This window comes from Phoca vitulina, unplaced genomic scaffold (assembly GCF_004348235.1).
Source record: "Phoca vitulina isolate PV1807 unplaced genomic scaffold, GSC_HSeal_1.0 scaffold37, whole genome shotgun sequence".
Taxonomy (NCBI): Eukaryota; Metazoa; Chordata; class Mammalia; order Carnivora; family Phocidae; genus Phoca; species Phoca vitulina.
This window is the reverse complement of record NW_022589740.1, coordinates 924225-944131: the sequence shown is the minus strand read 5'-3', so window position 1 is coordinate 944131 and position 19907 is coordinate 924225. Positions and strand designations below refer to the sequence as shown.

General features: G+C 61.5%; 1 protein-coding gene across 3 annotated transcripts in view; it reads left to right on the top strand.

Annotated features, from left to right (window-relative positions):
* SEMA4D (semaphorin 4D) overlaps positions 1–19907 on the top strand; it is a 63100-nt gene that overhangs the window by 14442 nt on the left and 28751 nt on the right. For 2 of the 3 annotated variants that reach the window (XM_032427438.1, XM_032427437.1), the window contains exon 2: positions 11168–11240. The exons of the other annotated variant lie outside the window; for it this stretch is intronic. In XM_032427438.1, the coding sequence (XP_032283329.1) occupies positions 11168–11240 (73 nt within the window). The remainder of the gene's footprint in view (positions 1–11167; positions 11241–19907) is intronic. 3 annotated transcript variants of the gene reach the window in all.

Below are 19907 nucleotides of genomic sequence, written 5' to 3'. Positions count from 1 at the left end.
GACGCCGCCGGGTGGGCGCTGACCCCCCGCCCTGCTGGCCTGACCCCTGCTTCTGCCTTGCTTGCAAAGGCCGGTGTGCACTGGGCACCTGGGTCCTCCCGTGGCCACTCAGCGCTTCCTCCCCCGACTGCACGTGTGTGGAGCGGGGTCGGGTCTGCCTCGCACAGGGTGGCCAGCGTGGGCTCCGTGACACAGGTGGAGGGACCGAGAAACAGAGGCAGGGCTGACACCGTGCGTGGCCAGGCCCAGCGGCCCTGGCCTGGCTGTCGGGGGACGGCTGTGCGCCCGCCCTCTCGCTGTGTGGACGCTAATGGCACTTCATCCCTCCAGAGGCTCACACTCCAACCACTGAAAAATTCAGAGGTCCAGTGGCGGCCGCTCCCGGGAGCAGGGAGAGCGTTTGACTGCTATTCTCTGGGAGACGGCCAGAGCCCGGCTAGTCATGGCCGCCGGTGAGCGTTTCCGACTTCGATCAGTAACGTGAGTGCCGGGAAGGCCGCGTCCACGGCGGCTGGGCTCTTTCCCGCCGTCCCTGCCGCGGGCCTCCCTTTCCGGAAGTGGGGACGGGGACACAGAGCGGCCGGGGCTGAGGCGTGGGCACTCAGGTGCGCGGGGTGCACCGGCGGGGGACGCCTCTCCTGGCCTTGGCTCTCTGTACGACCCCGACCTCCCTCCGGCCCCCACGGTCTTCCCCCTCTTTCCGCGTTAGAATGTGAATGCCGGATCCCCGCATGAGCCGGTTTTCACGTCAGCACCACCTGTTCTCAGGGGTCCTCGGGGAGCAGGTGCCACTCTGCCCGGGGACGTCCTTTAGGACAGGACCGGAGGGTCGCAGGTGGAGGCCGGTGCAGAGGTGCGTGGCCGAGGTGGCTATCCTCAGCGCCGAGGGCAAGCTCTTCCCCTCTGCTGTCTGTCCTGGGGGAAAGGTGTAGAAAGAACACTGCGTGACACCTGGCAGGGTGGTTTTTTATGGCTCTGCCACGGTGGCCCACTCTGGAAAGGCTCAGCAGACGCCCCCAGCCATTCCTGGCGGGTTTTCATCGTGTCCTCACTAACAGTCGTAGTTACCAAAGCGCCAGGTCGTGGGGTAAAAAGCCCACGCACGCTTTGAGCTCAGCTGCATCTCACAGCTCAGCACCTGAGGGGCGGAGTAAGTAGCCGGCCCCGGGCACACAGCTCGAGCCCCGGCAGCGGGGCCCTGACGCCCTGCCTCATGTGTGTCCCTCTTGGGGGGTAATGGACGGCCAGGCTCGGCGGGGCAGGGCACACGTGTGGAGGGGAACGAGGCATAGACACTAGGAAGATGAAGCCACGCGCGGCCCCGTCCGCGGAGAGCCGGGAGGGCAGAAGTGTCCCCACGGACAGCGGGAATGTGCTCCTGGGGACCGGGCCGCCTTCCCCTTCTCCGTGGGGTGGCCTGAGCGACTGCGAGAATCTGGGGAAGCTGCTGATGTTCGGAAACAGCATGAGGTTTTGTAAGAAGAACACCAAAAAGTGCATTTTCTAATGCAAACGCAGTCAGGTGAGGCAAAATCCGAAGAAGGTATTTGGACACGTCCCTCAAGCCCCGGGCCCAGAGCTCAGCACCCCGTGCAGCTCGCACCCCTTCTCCACCTGTGATGGGCCACGGCCTGGTGCTCAGCGCTCGGAGATCAGGTGCACCTGGCCCCCGCGAGCTCACCTGGAAAGCAGGAAGTGCGGCCCTGCCGGCAATCGGGAGTCTGCGTGGGCGAGCGCCGGGTGCTTGGGGCGGGCTTCCCCCGGCCCTGCTGGGCGTCAGCATCCCCGACGGCTCTTTCCGTGAGTAAGCGTACGTTTAAGTGCTGTTTTATCCTCTCCTCGTTGCACTTAATCACATGTGTGTCCATCGAGCTTGTCAATAGCATGGGCCCGATGGTTTGCGTTGCCTGCCTAGCGGGCTGGGAGATTATTTAGCTAGCTTGGTCCTGACCGGTGCACATTTAGACCAGAAATCCTCACTGTTGAAGCAACGTGGAGATGCACATTCCTGAGCTGGCATCCTTTTGAACGGGTGGGATTGCCGAGGCCGAGGAAGCAAGCGAGCGGCGTGTTCGTCAGACTCCTCTGGAGAGCCAGGCCTGGCCCCGTCCCCGCTGGTGCTGGCGGCCAGGTGCCGCTCAAGCAGGTGGGGGCTTGGCGGCAGGCACCCCCCCCAGAGGCAGAAAATCGCTTCCCGCTGAAGATGGAGGTGTCCGTGCAGGTGTGAGTGTGAGGGGCTGCCCAGCGCGGCTCTCCCCGGGCTTTGCGGGGTAGAAGAGAGGTGGTCCCTGGAACCTGGAGGGTCGGGCAAGCTCGGGCAGGTGTTTCAAGTTTCTCGTCTGTATGTTGGAAAAAATCCATCTGGTTCTGAAATTTTGTGAGGAGTGTCCTCCCTGTGGCTGAAGTGTTTCTAGAGCCTCCGTCACCTGGGACGCTTTGGGTGGGATTGCCGTCCGAGGCTGGGAGCCTGCCCCAGGCAGCCAGGCGTGCCCACCTCCCGCGGGGCCCCAGCCGACCACCGGTCGGTCAGAAGGAGCAGGGGGCTTAAATGCAGGGTCTGTAATTAGAGTTGTCATTCGAGTGTTCGTCCCTGCCCGAGACTGCTCGTCAGTGAACACACACCTGGGGACCACGTTCTGGGCACGGAACCGGTCGCTCTTCATTCGCCGTGGGGTCTTTGGCGTGGGTCAGTTATGTCATCTGCTTGTTAGGCTCTTAAGCTGGGAAGAAAAAACGAGGACTGCAGAGCCTGGGCTGACCTAACTAGCCAAGTGGGTTTATTTGGAAAGGCCGACGCCTGCCAGACTCCAGAGCAGGCCCTGGTGCTGCCACCCAGGTTCAGACCGTCCTTGGGGAGGTGCCCGCTGCACCCCGGCTAGGAGCCCGGGTGAGGTGTTGGTGCGGAACCGGGTTAAGTGGGCCTGGGGAGGCCAGCCGTGCGTGCTGGCTCCATGAGGCCTCGGGGCGGGCTCTCCCACGTAGGGAGCGTTGGCTCTCCGGCGCTGAGGACTCATGAGGTGGTGTTGGGGGAAGGGGCAGACGCCAGGTGTCGGGCTCTGAATGCACCGCTGGCCGCTGGTGTGACTTCCGGAAGCGTCCAGACCTTGGTTTTCTTGTGTGTGAAGGAGGGATGACGAGGAGGAGGATGGTTTCTGGCCCATCGAGTTGTTGGAAGAGCCTCCGTAAGAGGCCCACACGCCCCTGGTGGCACGTGGAGACCTGACCAGCTCTTCTTACTCCTCCCCTCCCCCAGAAGGCTGTCCTGGGAGGATGGGGACGCCGGGCCCCCCAGCTGCGTCTCCGGAGGGTGGCTGCCGGTGGGGGCAGCCCTGGGGGTGGGGGGAGCTGGGGAAGGTGAGGATGGGGGCTGCCTCCAGGCCAGTGGCAGGTGGTCCGTGCCTGGTGGGCAGATGGAGCGGATGTGGGCACGGCCGTGGGCTCTGCAGGCCTCTCCCCGCCCCTCCCCCAGCCAGCACATCGGCTTCCGGGCCCAGAGCTTCCGGTGCCTGGAGGGCCTGCGGAGGCCTTGAGGGACCCAGAGGTGGGTGGGGCGGGGCCGCGCCAGCCCCTAGGGAAGCTGCATCAGCCGCTGACAAGGTTGAAGCCTGGAGGAGCGGTCTGCTTTCCCCGGTAACCCCACGGCCGGCCAACCGGAGCTGGATTCCCGCTCCTCTGGGTGGCACTTCCTCTCCAGGGGTGCCCCCCGCCCCGCGCCTGGAGGGAGGGCTGGCACGCGCACCGTCGGGGTCCCTGCCCAGGTGGCGGCCCAGCGCAGGGACCGTGCTGGGCAGGGCGGGGGGCTGTCTGTGTCTCCGCTGCTCCGTGTCCGCAGTGAAGGGGCCAGACTCGGGGTTCTCACAGGTGCCAGCTCACGTGTGCGCATCGTGGGGAGCCGGGCCCAGGACTGCCCCTCTCTGCTCTCCGTGGCCCCCTGGACGGCCCTGCCTGCACGTGGCCTGCGGTGGGCAGGTGCAGCCGGGCCCAGGTCCCTCGCTGTGCCTGGCCGCAGTGCCTGAGTCAGGCTGGCTGCAGGTGCGCTTTGCAGCGAGGGGGGGGGCCGTTCCCGAATGGAAACCAGCCCCCCGGGCGCTCCCGACTGCACTGGGACGCAGCCCACCCCAAGGGGCGCTGCCCCGGCCAGCCCGGCCCCGCACGTCCCCGGGGCGAGGACCCAGGACTGGGCAGAGGCTCCCCAGCAGAGCTCAGCCCAGGGCGGTGGCCGTCGGGGACCTGCCGAGACCTGAAGGGCACTGCTCGGGGCCACCACGTGTCCCCGGGGCGGGTGCCTCGCTCAGCCTGTTTCTGTGGCGGGACATAGCCACCGCGCTTGCACGGAGGCGGCCCAGGGCCCGGGAGTGGCCGGCATGTGGGCGGCCCTGAGCTCTGCCTGGCAGGAGCATGGCCAAGTGGCCAAGCTCTGGGACCAGTTCTGCAGGAAGTGAGACCTCGGGTGCCATCATCTCCAGCAGACAGGGCCATGATGCACACACACCCTACTTCCCGAGCCTGTGGCACAATACAGTCCCATTTCCTCAGCCCTTGCCGGCAGAAAGGCAGGGAGGCCGCAGTCCTGTCCTCTGGCTGGTGACGCTCTGGACCCACGTTTGGGGTCCCGTCTGGTCTGTCCCCATGTCCCCATCACTGGATGAGGGGGCCCAGCTTACGCGAGGGGGCTGTAGGCAGCACCTGGAGGCCTTTCTCTGGCAGGATGCTTGCTTGGCACGGCCGTGGCCCTGCTGAGGCCGCCACGAGCAGTGGCAAGGCCCTAGTGGGGGCAGAGGGGCGGCCTAGCTTATCCTGGTGCAGGAATGTTCTAGAGGCTCTTCTAGATTTTTCAGTTGACTTTGGTTCCTGTGAATCGTGAGGAGACCCCTCTGCCTCTGTGCTGCGTGTCTCGTAACGCGCTCCCCGGCACTGGTCCCCGGGAGGGAAGGCGCCTCCTCGGGCCCGCTGGGGACCGTGAGGGCCGGCCAACCTCTCAGCCCGCGTCTTCCCACCTGGAAGATGACGTGGGACGGGGACAGAACCGCTGCCACGTTTCTGTGTCTCGCGCCTTCTGAAGCACCTAGGAGGTGGCGCCGGGCTCAGAAAGGGAACGCCCCGCCTGGTGTGCGAGTCCACACCGCGGGAAGGACGGATGCGCCAGGCTCCAGGGCAGGTGACGGGTTGGCAGGACCGGGGCCAGCAAGCCTGGCCTGCGGTAGGAGGGTAGACCCGTCTCCTGCGTGGAGGGTGCAGAGTGGACTCCTGGAATCTGGGGCCTGGGGTTCCCTTGACCTGGGGCCTTCAGCAGAGGTCACTCGCAGGCACCTTCTCACCGTCTGGAGGGTCGAGGGCATTTGATGTTTCCAGTCCAGTTGTCTCAACTGCCGTGAGGGTGGGGTTTGCTGGAGGCCGACCCCGCATCGTTTTATGTGGCCCTCGGCACTCACACAGCAGCTGGGCCTGGAAGCATCTGGAAGATGAGGACCACAAGGGAGGGTCGATTGGAGGGGTGAATCAGGTCCAGTATGGGGCTCCTCATGTTCCCCTCAAAGGTCACGCTGCGGCGGTGCTGACATTGGGGCATGCCTCCGTGGGTAGTTTGGAAAGTAGAAATGATTGAGATTCTGGGCATAGACCATGTGCAGGGGCTGGACAGTGGGCATCTTGGCACCGTGGAGACCCTGGTGCTCCCCAGGTTAGGGGGAGGCTGGGACCGTTCCAGGCCTCCCATGGCACCTGCGCTATCGGCATTCTTCTCACCGCTGGGGGAGCGGCCCTCGCTTTGTCGCCTTCCCAGCGCTGTTGGGAGGCCATCCTCCTGCCCACGGTGGCCACGTGGTCCACAGTTGATGGCGCGTGGGGTGGTGGGGTTTGAACATGGATCAGAGGGTGCAAGGTCTCAACGTGACAGGCTTTGCTGCCAGGCGCTCAGTCAGCTGCTTCCAGGGCCTAAGTGGGCATTTCTGGGGGTCCCTTTGAAGGGGTGCAGAAGCTGGTGAATCAGAGCAAACGCTGTGTGCACCAAATTGTGCACGGAGGTCGGCATGGTGGCCCCCACTAGGCGTGGTGATGTTCCTTGTGTCCCGCCTGGGGGTCAGCCCCGGGGGCCCTCACGGTGCTTTCGCCAGCAGCATGCGCCTTCTCTGATGGGTTTTGCAAGCAGAAAGCAAAGGCCACGTCCTGGAGGGAGGCCAGGTGCAAGGAGAGGGGCTCGTCCTGGCTCAGCCTTTGCAGACTTGAGCTGGATGGCAGCCCGCGGTCGAGCTGGCTTGGCTCTGTAACCCTGCTGTGTATTTTTAAGGAGACACTAAAGATAAAGGCAAAGAGAGTGGCATTTTGTGGTTTTTTTAGACTTAAAAAAGAAATCTCCGCCTGGACCTGGGCTTGTCAGGGCTCCAAGGCCCGTCCCTCCCGCGGTGGCTAAGAGGAGAGATGTCCTGGTCGTTCTGCAGCTGGGCTAGGTCCATGCAAGGGGCAGGAGTCACGTCCCCGGGTGCAACTCCCGCTGCAGAGACTTTGTGGGCAGGACGCTGCCCCAGGTGGCCCAGAGCGCAGTCCTGAGCCAGCCCCGGATTAGGCATGGTTCTGGACAAGTCTGTGACACCTTCACACCCTGGCACATGGCAGAGAGAAGGAGCTCCCTGCTGTGGGGTTGGGGTGCCCCTTGTCTCTGCCCTGAGCTCCTGGAGGAGAAGCATCCATTCAGAGTGGAGCCAGACGCTTCCAGAGAGAGCGGTTTCCAACCCTGCCCGCTGAGCTGTGACCCGCTCCAGCCCCAGGGCGATGGACAGTTCCGGAGCCCCGGGACCTGCTGGCCGGGCCTGTGAGGGATCGCAGGACGTAGGAGGGAGGGAGTCCCAGCTCTGCCGGAGGCTTGAGATTCGTAACTGCCTTTGTGAGTCTGACAGGGTTGCCTAAAACCCGTCTCATCAGGAACTGGGGCAGTGGGGCCCCACGGCTGTACCCCCGCGGATGGTGTGGCCGGGCCGTGGCCTGTAGTTGCTGAGTCTGTCGGTGCAAGCCGAGGGGTCCTTCGGGGGTCCGGCGCTGTCGTCAGACGTGCGCGTACCCCAGGAGTTGGACATGGGTAATGTGAGTGACCTCCTGTCTAGGGGCTGAGGGAGTGGCTGGGGGCTGGAGGGGCACTGACCTGTTCCCGTCCCCACGGCTGGGAAGTGGCATCCGAGGGCCCGGAACCCTTCACTGGAGTAGCAGCTCTACCGTGCCCCCTGTTAGGGGAGGACAGTGACCGCCTGAATTAGGCGTCTCATTGGCTTGAAAGAAGTATGAGCAGTGTGGTGGACATCGACTGTTTTATTGCAGAGAACGTGTGCCTTTGCACACAGAGCGCAGGGAACGGAAGACCTGGAGTGAAGGACATCCTGCGGATTGTGTGCGACTGTCCCCGTAGAGGGAAGCAGGCCTGTGCGGGCGGTGAGTGTGCGCTCTGAGCGTGTGTGCCCACCCCCACCCCCGTACGAAGGGACAGAACCTTAGGAGCGCTTCAGCGTGACCCGTGTGGCATCTGCACTTGCGCAGGTGGGCTCTGGATACAGGAGCTTCTGGGTCGAGTTTTGCTGGTGGTTAAAATCAGTCTTTGAAAATAAATTTGGGGGGCGCCCGGCTGGCTCAGTCAGTAGAGCGTGTGACTCTTGATCTCAGGGTCGTGAGTTCAAGCCCGGTGTTGAGTGTGGAGCCTACTTTAAAAAAATGAATTTTAAATGAGAAATTGGCAAAGAGCTGAATGTCCAACGTTATCCTATTGGATTATGGAATATTGAACAGCCATCTAAGGATGCTTGGGGAGCGCTGGATGCCCACGGGAGGGCGCCATACAGGAGAACCCAGGGAAGGAGGCACAGTTCACTCGGAGGTCCTGCCCTCCCCTCCGGCCAGCCCACAGGGGACACCCCCGCTTCTTCCTCAGACTTCCCGGTCTCTTGTGGGGCTGCAAGCCTGCTCCTCCCGCCCTGGGGCGCTGAGCTGGGATTCACCTGCACTCACGGCCACTGGACCTCTTTGCTCTGTGTCAGAGTCCCTTAGAAGGAGGTCCCGCAAAATGTGCAGTCAGTCAGAAATCACCGAAAGTCTGTCTGCTGTTCTTGGAAACTTGTGTTTTGATGGAATCCCTTTAGTAAGCTTCAAGCAGGGAACCATATGTGAACAGCGTACAATGTAGCGATTCGACGGTCTGGGTCAGTGTCCCCACCTGTCACCGTGCGGCGTGGTTACGGTTACTGATATGTTCCCTGTGCCATACTTTCTATCCCTGAGACTAACTTCTGTTCTAACTGGGAGTTTATACCTCTTAACCCCCTCCACCCACCTCACCCATCCCCCCCCCCGGTGACCCCAGTTTGTTCTCTGTATTTAAGAGTCTGGTTTTCTGTTTGTTTATTTGTTTTGCTTTTTTAGATACCAGTGTAAGTGAAATATGGTGTTTATCTTTCTCTGATTCAGCATAATACTGAATATGTGAGTGACCTCCTGTCTAGGGGCTGAGGGAGTGGCTGGGGGCTGGAGGGGCAGGTCCTTCCATGTTGTTGCAAATGGCAAGATGTCATTCTTTTTGATGGTTCAGTAATATTCCATAGTGCGTGTGTGTGTGTGTGCATGTGCGTGTGCGTGCGCACACCACACCTTCTTTATCCACTCATCCATGGAAGGACGCTTGGGCTGCTTCCGTATCTTTGCTGTTGTCAACAATGCTGCAGCGAGCATATGCATGCATGTGTCTTTTCAAATTAGTGTTTTTGTTTTCAGTGGGTAGATACCCAGCAGTGGAATTACTGGATCATGGGGTAGTTCTGTTCATTTTTTGAGGAACCTGCATCCTGTTTTCCATGTGACCATACCCATTCACAGTCCCACCAAGAGTGCACGAGGGAGCCCTTTGCCACGTTATTCTTTTTACCAGCTGCGTAGTATTCCATCCCCCAGATGTGACGCGATTTATGTACAAATCAGCGTATGTATGTACAGCACACGTGTGTGTACTGTTTCCAGAGTTCTTCTACCGAATAGCCTCCTACTCGGGCACCTCACATACGTGGGGTGTATCCACCTGAATTACCGGTGGAGAACTGCTGGGTCAGGACTTCTGGGCCCGCGCTGCCCCGCGGCCCCCAGAGAGGTCGCCCAATGCATGTGGACATGGCCCCCGGCCCCCTCATCACTGCGCTTTATAGGCATCCGGCCTCATGGCTGCCCTTCTCAGAGGTGGGGAGTAGCCTCTTGCTTTGGTGTGCAAACCCGCGGTGAGGGTCAGAGTCAGGGGCTTTTGGGAGGTGAAGTCACATTTGCAGAACATGGACAAGATGCGTGCAGGGCCTGCCTTGCCTTCGCTCTGTGCTGTGGTCAGAGTGGTCACTGGGCAGCTACCACCGGGCATGGGCATGGGGCTCCCACCGCACCTGCCCCTGGGAGTGGGCGAGGGGTGGACAAGGCCACGTCTCTCGTGAGGGAGAGAGAAACACTTCTCTCTCTCCTGATTAATTTCTCTTTCATTTCGCAAAAGGAGTGTTGAATTCTTCTTATGCGCATTCTGGGAAGTGACGCCCGGTGAAGGGGAGACGCAGGGTTCAGGCGGTACGGTGAGTGGCTGTGTGGGGACTGTCTCCTGCACTCTTCGGGACAGCGATACCTATTACAGTGCGTGGGTTTTTCTGTCAAGAAATCAGAAAGAACTGGCATGGTAGAAGGGTGTAGACAGCTGGGGCCCGGGACCTGGCCGTTGGCTGGGCCGGAAGTGCCTGGTTTTTACTCAGGAACCGTGGGGCTAGGAGCTGTTCGGCGGAGGGCAGAGGTGAGGTGGCCTCACCAGGTGCGTGTGTGGGGGGCGGGGGGGGTTCACATGCCGACAGCCTGCCCTTGGTGCTCAGCGCCATGAAATTCGGGTGAACACGAGACGCACCTGCTTGTATTTATTGAAGTGACAAAGGCTTATTGAATTTCCAGAAGAGAGAAGTCTTTCAGTTTAAAGTTTCTTGGCATTCAGGTTGTTTATGTAAACCTCTTGCTTCTGCGTGAATCGCTTACGTTTCCCGTGAGTGTTTTGGGGAGCGTGCATGTGGCCACCGTGTGCACAGGAGAAGCCCGCGGTCGGTCCCGTTTGCCTGTCGTACGTCCGTCGGCCGTGGCCACGCGTCCCCCCGTGTTCAAACAGCAGACGTGGGCTCCGGGTGCGGGAGGGTACGGCCTTGTCGGGGGACGCTTCCCTGCATGCTCACGCGTGAAGATACTTCTGCTTAGAAGTTGGCCGTCGGCAGGAGCTGACCCAGAATCAGAGGGACCCAGAATCGGCCTTTGCGAGCCCGACAGTGAGATGTAAGGAATCCTAACCACTTCCACCAGTACCCGGGGGTCTCATTTGCTCAGGATTCACGGGAAGTGTCTCAGGCCGCGAGGTGACCCTGGGAGTCGTGCGTCGTGGGAGTGGGAGTGGGGTGCCAGCCCTGTTTGTGGTGTGGGCGTGACTGGTCCCACTCCGGGGGCGCCGTGTGGGAGAGACGGGGCGTCGGCCCTGCTTCCAGCGAGCACCTCCTACTTCTCAGTTGTCTTCCAGAAAATGGCAAGAATTGTACCAGCTCTTAAAGCAAAAGAAAACAAAAATATTCCAACCACCAAAAAATGCTAGCATTTGATTCTGAGGTTTAAAAACTGTGCTGGATCATTCGCAACCATGAAGGGTCCAGCACCGATGTCCTCCACACCTTCACGTACCCTGCACAGGGCCCCCTGGGGCTGCCATTCCGATCCTGTCCATTTGTCATCCTCCTGGACTCGGGTGTCCCATTTTGAGGGCCGCCCCCTGACTGTTGGATTTCGGTGAGGATGAGTTCTCACGGATACGGATCTGAAGCTAATAGCTTGATTCTCTTTCGGCAAATGGCTAACCAGGACCGTGGGGAGTATTTGATTGGCTTACTTCGCAGGGAAGTGGCTGTGGTCAGTGTTTGGGGACCCGCCAGGTTACACTTCCTTTATGGGCGTGTTTGCACACTCACTCCTCCCTCCCGTTTGCACAAGGGCATGAAAGCCACACCCATCCTGGGGTCCGGAGGTCTTAAAAAAAAAAAAAAAGAAAAATTGCAAGAGTTTCTTTTCAATGCCTCTCCAGGAGTGATGCTGAGGGTACGTGGACGGCGGACTTACGTGTTGAAATAGTCTCCTTTCCTGTTAGTTTCAGAGCCAAGATTTCTGAAGACTCCATCCTGGAAACGACTGAGGGGAGGTTCTGGAGGTGCAGGATACAGGTAAAGACGCGTGGTTTCTGCCCCTGTGTCCCAGCTTAGCGAAGCCGACTCTTGTAGAAGCCTCAGTGGGATCCCACAGACGGTTGGTCCCAGCTCCCCGTGCGCTCCGGGGGCCAAAGGTGGGGTCCGGCTGTTGCTGTGCGGGGCGTCTGTCCGTGCCGGGCGCCGGGAGCCCCACGCACAGCCTGCCTCTCCTCACCCCACCCCTGCCCTGCCTGCCCTTTGTTTCTATTTCGGTTGTCTCTGGGGCGCTGGCCCCTGGAGGCCCTGCAAAGCTCCAGTTTCCTCTCTGGGGGTGCAGGGGGTTGTCAGCGGGGTCCGACGTGCAGGGAGGGGTCTCCATGTCAACCAGGCCCTGGTTTGGGGCCGTTTTGTGATTAATCTTCGTTTCGACCACGTATCTCCAGTTTAAAAGGAAAGAGAAATGCCAGCTTAACGTAAAAGCAGAAGGAAAGCCTCACCCCGCTTCTTCCTCGTAGTTACTCCTGTCCCGTGGCCGGCCTCCAGCAGCCCCCCCACCCCGTGTCTGCCGTGTGGCACCGTCACCGGGACCTGCCTGGCCGGCTTGCTGGGGCGGCTTTAGTGAGCACAGCTCCCCCTCCAGGGTCCTTAGCCCTGTTCGTGTTTACGCGTGGGCACCCACGTGTGTGCTTTCGATTCCCTGCGCCGTTGGGCCGGGTGCCACCCAGTGAGGATGCTGCCCACAGCAGGAACTCCAAGCCCTGGCACTTAGGTTACGAGCATTTTTCCCCCAGGTCATTTATCTTTGATTTTGTTTGTTGATCTCCTTATGTTAAAAAATCGTTGGGGATCTTGGGGAATTGGAAGGGAGGACCGGGCCCGGGCAGTGGCCCGAGGTCTCAGAGGTAACGTCCCCAGGGACGGGCCCGCCTCCTGCCTGCCTCGTGCTAACAGGCACGCAGCCTAGTTCTAGTTAAAGCAGACGAGGCCTTCTTTACGTACATGCAGACGGGACAAAGACGCGTCACGGACGCCCAGTGACCCCAGGAGAGGGGCCGGCGCACGACCGCTTGGGGACGCACTGCTCTGCGCTGGGCGTGCACGTGGACTGGTTCGGTGGGGGGAGGGTAGCTTTTGCACAGAGCGGGATGAACGTCTGACTCACTGTGTACAAAACAAACATGGACAGTGAGTTCCTTGGCTCTTCTCCTCCCTGCCTAGAGGTAACCACTGTTAACAATTGGATGTGTGTCCGTAGGCCTGTATCCATGTGTGTCCACACGTGTTTACATCCGTGTCCAGGGGGGGGACCTCCTCCCTGGACACCGTGTGGGCCACCCCACCTGCTGCCGTGTGTCTGCCTTCGGTGCGTGGTCGGGGTGCACTGTGCTCACGGGCCGATCTCGGGGGCTGCCCGGTCTCTGCGTGTCCGTGACCCGGCCCCTGACAGAGGCCCCTCCCCCTCTTGCGCCTGTGTCCTCGCTGGACCGCAGGGCCGCCCGAGTCCCTGGGAGGTAGGAGTGTGCTCCGCGGTAAACTGAGGTCGGCCTCAGGAGCCCCCGCCCGCCCGCCCCTCCCCTGCACCGGCTGGCAGCGCTCTAGATTTCTCTCTGCCTCGTGGCAGGTAAGCGGCTGCAGTATTTTAGCTCACGTTTCTCTGTTAGCAGACTTCAGCGCCCTGGGAGCTAGTTTTGAAGGTGGGACAGTTTTATAGGGTACGGGAAGTTAAGGATGCGGGTAAGTTCTAGTTAGAGCGGAGCTGTTCCACTGTCTTCTACCCGAGTGTGTGTCTCACGCCTCTAACTGGGGACTGAGCACCCGCGTCCGTGGCGCTTCAAATGACCCCCAGGTGTCAGTGGAGTCCTCTGGCTTGGGAGCCTCCTGAGTGACGTCTGCTGCTGAGCTCCCCATGGCACCTGCAGCCCAGCTGACACAGGGCAGGCCAGCCATGTCCCAGGACAGCCCTGCTGTCCCCCAGGAGCCAGCGTCCAGCTGGACAGTCCGGTGGCCGCCCTGGAGGGAGCCAAGAGGAGAAGCCAGGGCGGCACCAAGCGGGCGCCAGGGACACGGGCAGGTGCACACGCCCCCCAGAAGGAGACAGTGTTGTTTATGGCCGCGGGCAAAGGGTCTGGTGAGGTCACACAGGCAGTATGACTCCTCCCTCCACGGGCCTCTCCGCCGGGGCAGCCACAGCCGGGCCCTCCCCACTGCCCCCACAGGAGCCCCCTGCCCGTTCCTGCCCCCGCCGGTCATCTGACTGTCTGACCGGCATCACCCCGCCGTTGTCCGCCTGCCTCCTGGCTCCCGTCAGCACACACGGCCCGGGTTCAGGGGAGGGAATGAGGGTGAGGCGTGTCGGGACCGCCCTGTGGCCTGGTTGTCCTGCGAGGTGGTGGAGGGCGAGCAGGCGTCCTGGCCGTTGTCCCGCGCTCCTGCCGTCCCACCTCCAGGGTTGCGCACACGCATGCGGTGGAGCTGGGCCATCGCTCCAGGGTGTTGTTCCGCGTTCTGGGGAAACTGAAGTGCAAACAGTAAACTGTTTATTGTGCACGTGACACGTGACACAGAGCTCCTGAAACCTGTCCCGAGTCCTGAGGGGATGGGGCTGTTTTTGCACAGTGGTAACATCAGCCCACAGCCAGCAGTGGGGGAAGGGAGCCCGGGGGCGGAAGCTAGCCTGGGGACAGGCGAGGGGGCTGGGGGTCAGCCTGGGGACAAGCAAGGGGGGCTGTGGGGTGGGAGGTCAGTCCGGGGCAAGGGCCAGCAAGGAGTTGTGGGCCCACCTGGGGACAGGGATGGCGTGGGGGGCGGTCAGCCTGGGGGCAGGTGAGGGGGCGGAGATGGCCGGGGGTCAGCCTGGGGGCAGGCGAGAAGGAGGGGAAGCTGTGGGCAGGTGCACGCCCCCTGCTGTGGGGACCGCAGGCTCTGAGGGGGCGTGGGGCTTCACCCACCCTGTCTGGCAGACCAGGCTCCCCAGGCAGCATCCACAGCTGTCAGGACGCCCTTTGGCAGATTCCCGGGGTGCCGGCAAGTGGACTCGGAACGTTGGTTTCGCGTCCTGCTGCCCAGGGGAGCCCTGAGGCCTTCGGTGTGGCGTGAACAGTGTCCCCTCTGGACCCCCCCCCCCCCCCGTGGCCACGGACACTTGGTCCCAGGAGGGGAAGCCAATCCCAGACAGCCCGCCGGGTCCACGGAATCTGGCTGACGGGTCCCCAGTGGCAGTCCCTGGTCACATGTCGGAACAGATCAGGCTTGTTAGGGTGCAGCAGAGTGCGCACACCACACACGTGTGTGCATGTGCGTACACACACAGGTGTGCACAAGGGTGGGTATGGGCATCCGTGAGTGCACACGCATGTGTATACGTACACAGATGCACACACATGCAGATGTACACGAATGCGTGTGTACATGTGTGCATGGGTGTGCGGTTCACATGCACACAGAGCCATCCATGCGTGCACACACATGTCTACATTGCCCATGGTGCACAGACACGTGGGCAGTTCCGTGAACTGGCCCTTACCCTTGCTGGTTGCTGGGAACGTGGTTTTCGGACGTGGTTCAGGACCACTCAGATGGAAAGCTGGAGGGTGACAGGCCCTGCCAGCCTGAGTGAGGGGCTTGGGGCCCCCGCTCACTTCCACTCTGCTGACGTTGAGAGCGGGACCGTGCCCTCCTCGTGAACTCACACGAGGACTCGTCAGTACTGGGGGTGACACTGTGGAACCCTGTCTCCCTCTTGGGCTCCTGGTTCCGTGTGACACTTTCCCACTGGGGACACAATGCACACCCCCGTCACCCGGCTCCCAGCGAGATGCCTCTGCTGCTCAGAAACGCCGGGAAAGCCAATACAATGGGCACGTCATCCACGTTTCCATTTTAACGTTCCCACCGTGGTCCTTAATGCCGCATGCCCCCCGTAATCCCGGAGCCAGGACTCCTGCAGGAGCACGTGGGGGCCGCGGGTCCGAGCGCGTGGGGTGTGTGTGCTGCCTCCAGTGCTTTAACTCTACACGACAGCCCGTGCTTGTTGAAAAAGAAAAACACACCCGGCCCTCCCCGTATCCTGAAGCAGAACGTGCAACCGCACCGCCCCGCCCCGCCCCAGGAAGGACATCTGCGGAGCCTGGGCCCGTTCCCCTTTGGCCGTTTGTGCGGATTTTTAGAGACCATTCAGGAGGGAGAGACAGGGTCTGGCCAAGGCTCTCGGGAAGCCCGTGTGTGCTACTGCACAGGGAGCTCACTCGCCCTCCGGCGCGTCAGCGGGGTGGCCTGGGGTGGCCGGGAGCAAGTGGCCGCCCGGCTCCTGAGTGGCGGTGTCTGAGTGGGTGCAAGGGGAAGGGCCGTTGAGAACATTCCCTCTTCTCACGCGGACCGGTTCAAGCAGCACATGGGCACTAGCCCGCGTGGGCAGCTCTCTGGAAGGTGTGCCCACTGCCACCCAGCGTCGGCGCAAACTCACTTGGTGCATTTGTCAGGGGGCAGGGCAACCTCTGCTGGAGCTCTGACTCGATCCAATCTGTCCATTCTAAGGTTCACGCTGGGTATTTTGTTCGTGGAACTTCCTGCCCGTCAGGCCTCCCCTTGGCTCTCCCCAGCTCTGGCCTTGGTCTCCTAACTGGACCGTTTGCCTTTCCCCGGTCCTGCCCACTGCAGACGGGGCCAGGGCCACAGGCAAGTCCAAGGCCTGCCACTCAGTGAAAAGGATGAGGCAGGAAGGGATGGAAGGGAGTGGCCCTGAGGCCAGTGTCACTGTGGGGAAGGCCCAGCCACCAGGGCCAACCGAGAATGTTCTGGAGGAGGGGCAGCTTGTGCCCGGGCTGGGGGTGGGACATGGTATTGCTGTGGAAGATGAGGATGGGTTCTTTGCCTCTCCTCCCCATCCCCACAAGGGCAGAGTCCCTGCACCCTCTGGGCCTGTCCCCACGTCACACAGGGCCTCCTACTCCCGGCTGTTCTTCCTTCTTGGGAAGACATGTGTGAAGTAGCTCCCTTATTTTCCTGGAGCAGATCCTTCAGTAGCTTTCTGAGAAAGGATGTCAGGGAGGTAAGAGGAACCCTCCCATGTTGATAATTGGGCTCGGTTCAGGATTCTGGGTGAGACGCCATCCTCCTCCGGGATGTTCCCAGCACTCTGCTTTCTCCCAGCCATCAGGGTGGCTCTGGAGAGGTCACTGTATGGCCTGTTTTCTCCCGGGGAGCTCCAGGTGTGGTCTTCCTTCATTCATCGCGCTGCGGGGGGCTTTCATGCTGTAAACACGCGTCCTCCCGTTCTAGACATTTCTTATTTCTCTGCTCCTTCTCTGTGTCCTCCACCCTCCTCTGGAGCTGGACGTGGGCCTCTGGACTCCAGGCTCCAGCTCTCTCGTCTCCTTTCCCGGTTTTTATCTGAGCCCCTTTGTGCAACTTGGATGAAGCCGCCTCAGTTTTATCTTCCCATCCTTCAACTGGACATTCTGTTTCTTTAATCAAAATTTTCATTTCTAAGTCCACTTTCATTTCCTTGGGTGGATTCCTGTGGCATCTCCCACTTCCAGGCTCTGGTCGCGGCTCTTTGGCCCACAGAGCCCACCGATGACGAGCCGTGGTGGGCAGGCACTGGTGGGGGGCGCGGACGTCGTCAGACTGCGCTACGCGGACTTCCGTGCGCTGCGTTAGAAACAAGGATGTCGCTCCTTCCCTGTGCTCTTCCCTCTCACCGACGTGCCCTTGCGGCCGCGTGCCTCCTGGATGTCTGCAGCGGAGGACGGGTCGCGCGCTGCCCGGCGTCTGGCGCCTGTGTGGGTGGGTCCTCGCCTGGCTACCCAGAAAAGTGACTTCTGTTGGGGACCCGAGCAGGCATTCGGTGTTGCCGTTGGGCCCTTGCAAACCAAACTTGGCTCCAAGGTGATATTTGGCAGGGGGGTGGGGGAGGTAATGAAACGGGCCAGTGGGGCTCGCATCTGCAGCCAGCAGGTGCCCTGGGCTGTGGGCTCACTCACGCATTCCAGAAACCCACAGTTGAGTGGGAGCCCAGAGCGGAGAGGCCTGCAGATCAGTCACAGGGAGGGAACGTCTCCTCAGGTAAACTGGCGAGACTGTGCCGTGGGGTTTACACACCTCACCTCCAGAACAGACGTATTTGGAAGTGTTCTGAATGGCATTGACAGGCAGCCTTGTAGACGGGCCGCGCTCTGTGCGTCCAGACGTGGCCTGGACAGAAAGGTGGAGGGGGCGTGAGACGGGAGAGGCTGCAAAGGAGGTGAACTGCAGCCATGCACGCTGGTTTAAGCCGAGAGAGAGAGACGTTTCACGTGGGCAAATGATGTGCTCTGATTTACATCGAAAACCTTACTCTGGCCACTGCCTCTGTTTAGTAAATGTACTTACTATAGGGAGGTATCTGTTTGGAATTATATCTGACTGCTGGTAATAAAAACGTAAAAAACAGTAGTTTAAAGAGATTACTGGCTTATGTAGCAGGTCTAGGGGCAAGCAGAAGAAAGCAGGTGTCAGTCTCCAGTATGTTGGGAGGGCCCCCAGTGGATTTCCGCTTGGCTGTTTGTAGAATGAGACCCTTGTTTTCATGTTCACAAGGTGGCGCCCAGAGCTCCAGCCATCAAATATGAGTTCCAGGCACCAGAGGAAAGACTGAAGGCAAAACTGCAAACGCTAGCTGAGTCAGCCTTAAGAGCCTTCCTGGAACTCCTACCTAATAACTCCTGTTGGCAGTTCTCTGGCTGGAGCCGCCACCCGGAAGCGGGGGGCCACAGTTAGCTGGCTGCACCGCCATCCTGGGTAAAACCGAGATGCTGTTAGTAGGAGTGGAGGGATGTGGATGCCGGGACAGGAAGTGGGTAATCTCTGCCACAGGCGGCGAGAACGGAAGCAGGGTGAGGGGTGGGCAGCTGTGGAGGGGTCAGGATGGGGGTGGGCGTTGTGCAGCCTGGAGCAGGGGTGGAGATGGCCCCGGTGGGGGCGGGGGGCACCCGGCACCCCTGAGCTGTCAGCATCGCCCGCGCACGCAGCCCGTCCCCGGGGCCTCGGTGTCCTGCAGCTGCGGAGGATTTCTGCAGGAGTGCTTAGTGCTCGCTGGACGCCGTGGGGCTGCTTCACCGGGGGGCACACGGGGACCCGGCGCAGTTGGAGCCCTCCCCTGGCTGGGCTCCCGGAGCCACCTCGTGCCCCATTCCCGCGCTGTGGGTGGGAGAGCAGGGTCTCCTGCGCGGCCCTACGTGGGGAGCCCTCCCGAGAGCCGGCTGCCTGGAGAGTGAGCACTCGGTGAGCTCGCTCCGTCCCTCCCTCCGTCCCTCCTGGTCTCACTTCCCGGTGCATCTGCTTCTGCATTTAGCGTCCAGTCCCGCCCTCACTGCGCTGCCGAGTGTCTGGGCTGGCCGTCCCCGTGGGTCCCCAGCACAGTACTCGGCTTGCAGACCGGTGCCAGTTCTGTAAATAGTCGTGTTGGCGCCCGGCCGCGCTCGTCCCTTCACGCATTTCTGGGGCTGCTTTGCGCCCCCCGGTGGACTTGAGTACCTGGGACAGAGACCGCACAACTCAAACCTGAAAAGAATGCCCATCTGATGGCCGTTCGTGGAGCAAGGTGCTGGCCCCATGCAGGGTGACCAGTCCCCGGAGAGAGGCACTCCCCGGCTTCACGGCCACAGAGTGGCGTCGGGATGAGGACAGACGCCGGCTGAACAGACCTGGCCAGCACACCTTCGGCAGGGAGGGGAAGGGCAGAGTGGTGCCCCAACAAGAAAGGGGGGTGAGGAGCTGAGGCCTGGCCGTGCCCACATCTCAGCCCTCCCAGGGCCCCCCCCGAGTCCTTTCTTTACCAAGTGGAGTGGGGCAGGTGTGGTGCCCTGGGCACGGGCGTAATAGACAAAGGTACGACGAGGAAGGCCCCTCGGGCAAGCCATGCCACGTGCTGGGCTTTAGGGCCAGACAGGGATTCCAGGGGCATGAGAGGTGACCTCCTGGGCAGGATGAGGAGGCAGCCCAGGAGGGCTTCCTGGAGGTGGTGGCTTGGCTAGGTGAACAGAAAGTCAAAACTTCCCCTCAAACCCTCTTGGGAGGTTGGGTTTGGGCTGAGGTGCCAGGAAGCAGCAGGGGCTGGTGTATGGTCGGTTGTGGGGGCCCTGCGGAGGCTGAGCAGGAGGGAACTCTTGGGGGGTATGGAGCTGGCTGCCCCTTGGATGTCCCTGAGGGGTGGTGGGGGGGGGGGGGGAAGGCTCCAGAGAGGGGCCCAGGGGCCTGTTGGCCTGAGAGACTTGCAGGTGGGTTGACTTGATGGGATGGAAGGAAAAGAAGGTGGTGAGCAGGGCCCGCTCTGGGGGTGGGAGGCAGGCTGCTCCACCATCTTGCAGAAGAGGAGACCTGGGGGGGGGGGGGCAGTGGATCTCATGTGGGGCCTCCCTGGGGGCAGCATGTCTGGGAAGGATGGGGGTCCTACCTCTGCTCCCACAGCTGTTTGGTTACAGCCCCATCCTGAGAAGCCAGAAGAAATTCATGTCACAGTCCCACTGGGGTCCTGGCGGGGCCCTGCCTCAGCGGTCTGCAGCGAGGCTGTCCTGCCCCCACTGCAGGGCACCTTGCGGATGGCGTGTGGGGCAGAGCGTGGGGGCTGGGAGACCTGCAGACCCCCAGCCCACACCCTCTGTCCTTCCAACGAGCTGCTCCCCAGGGACCCCGAGAGCCCCTGACGGCGCTTTCTGTGGCACAGCG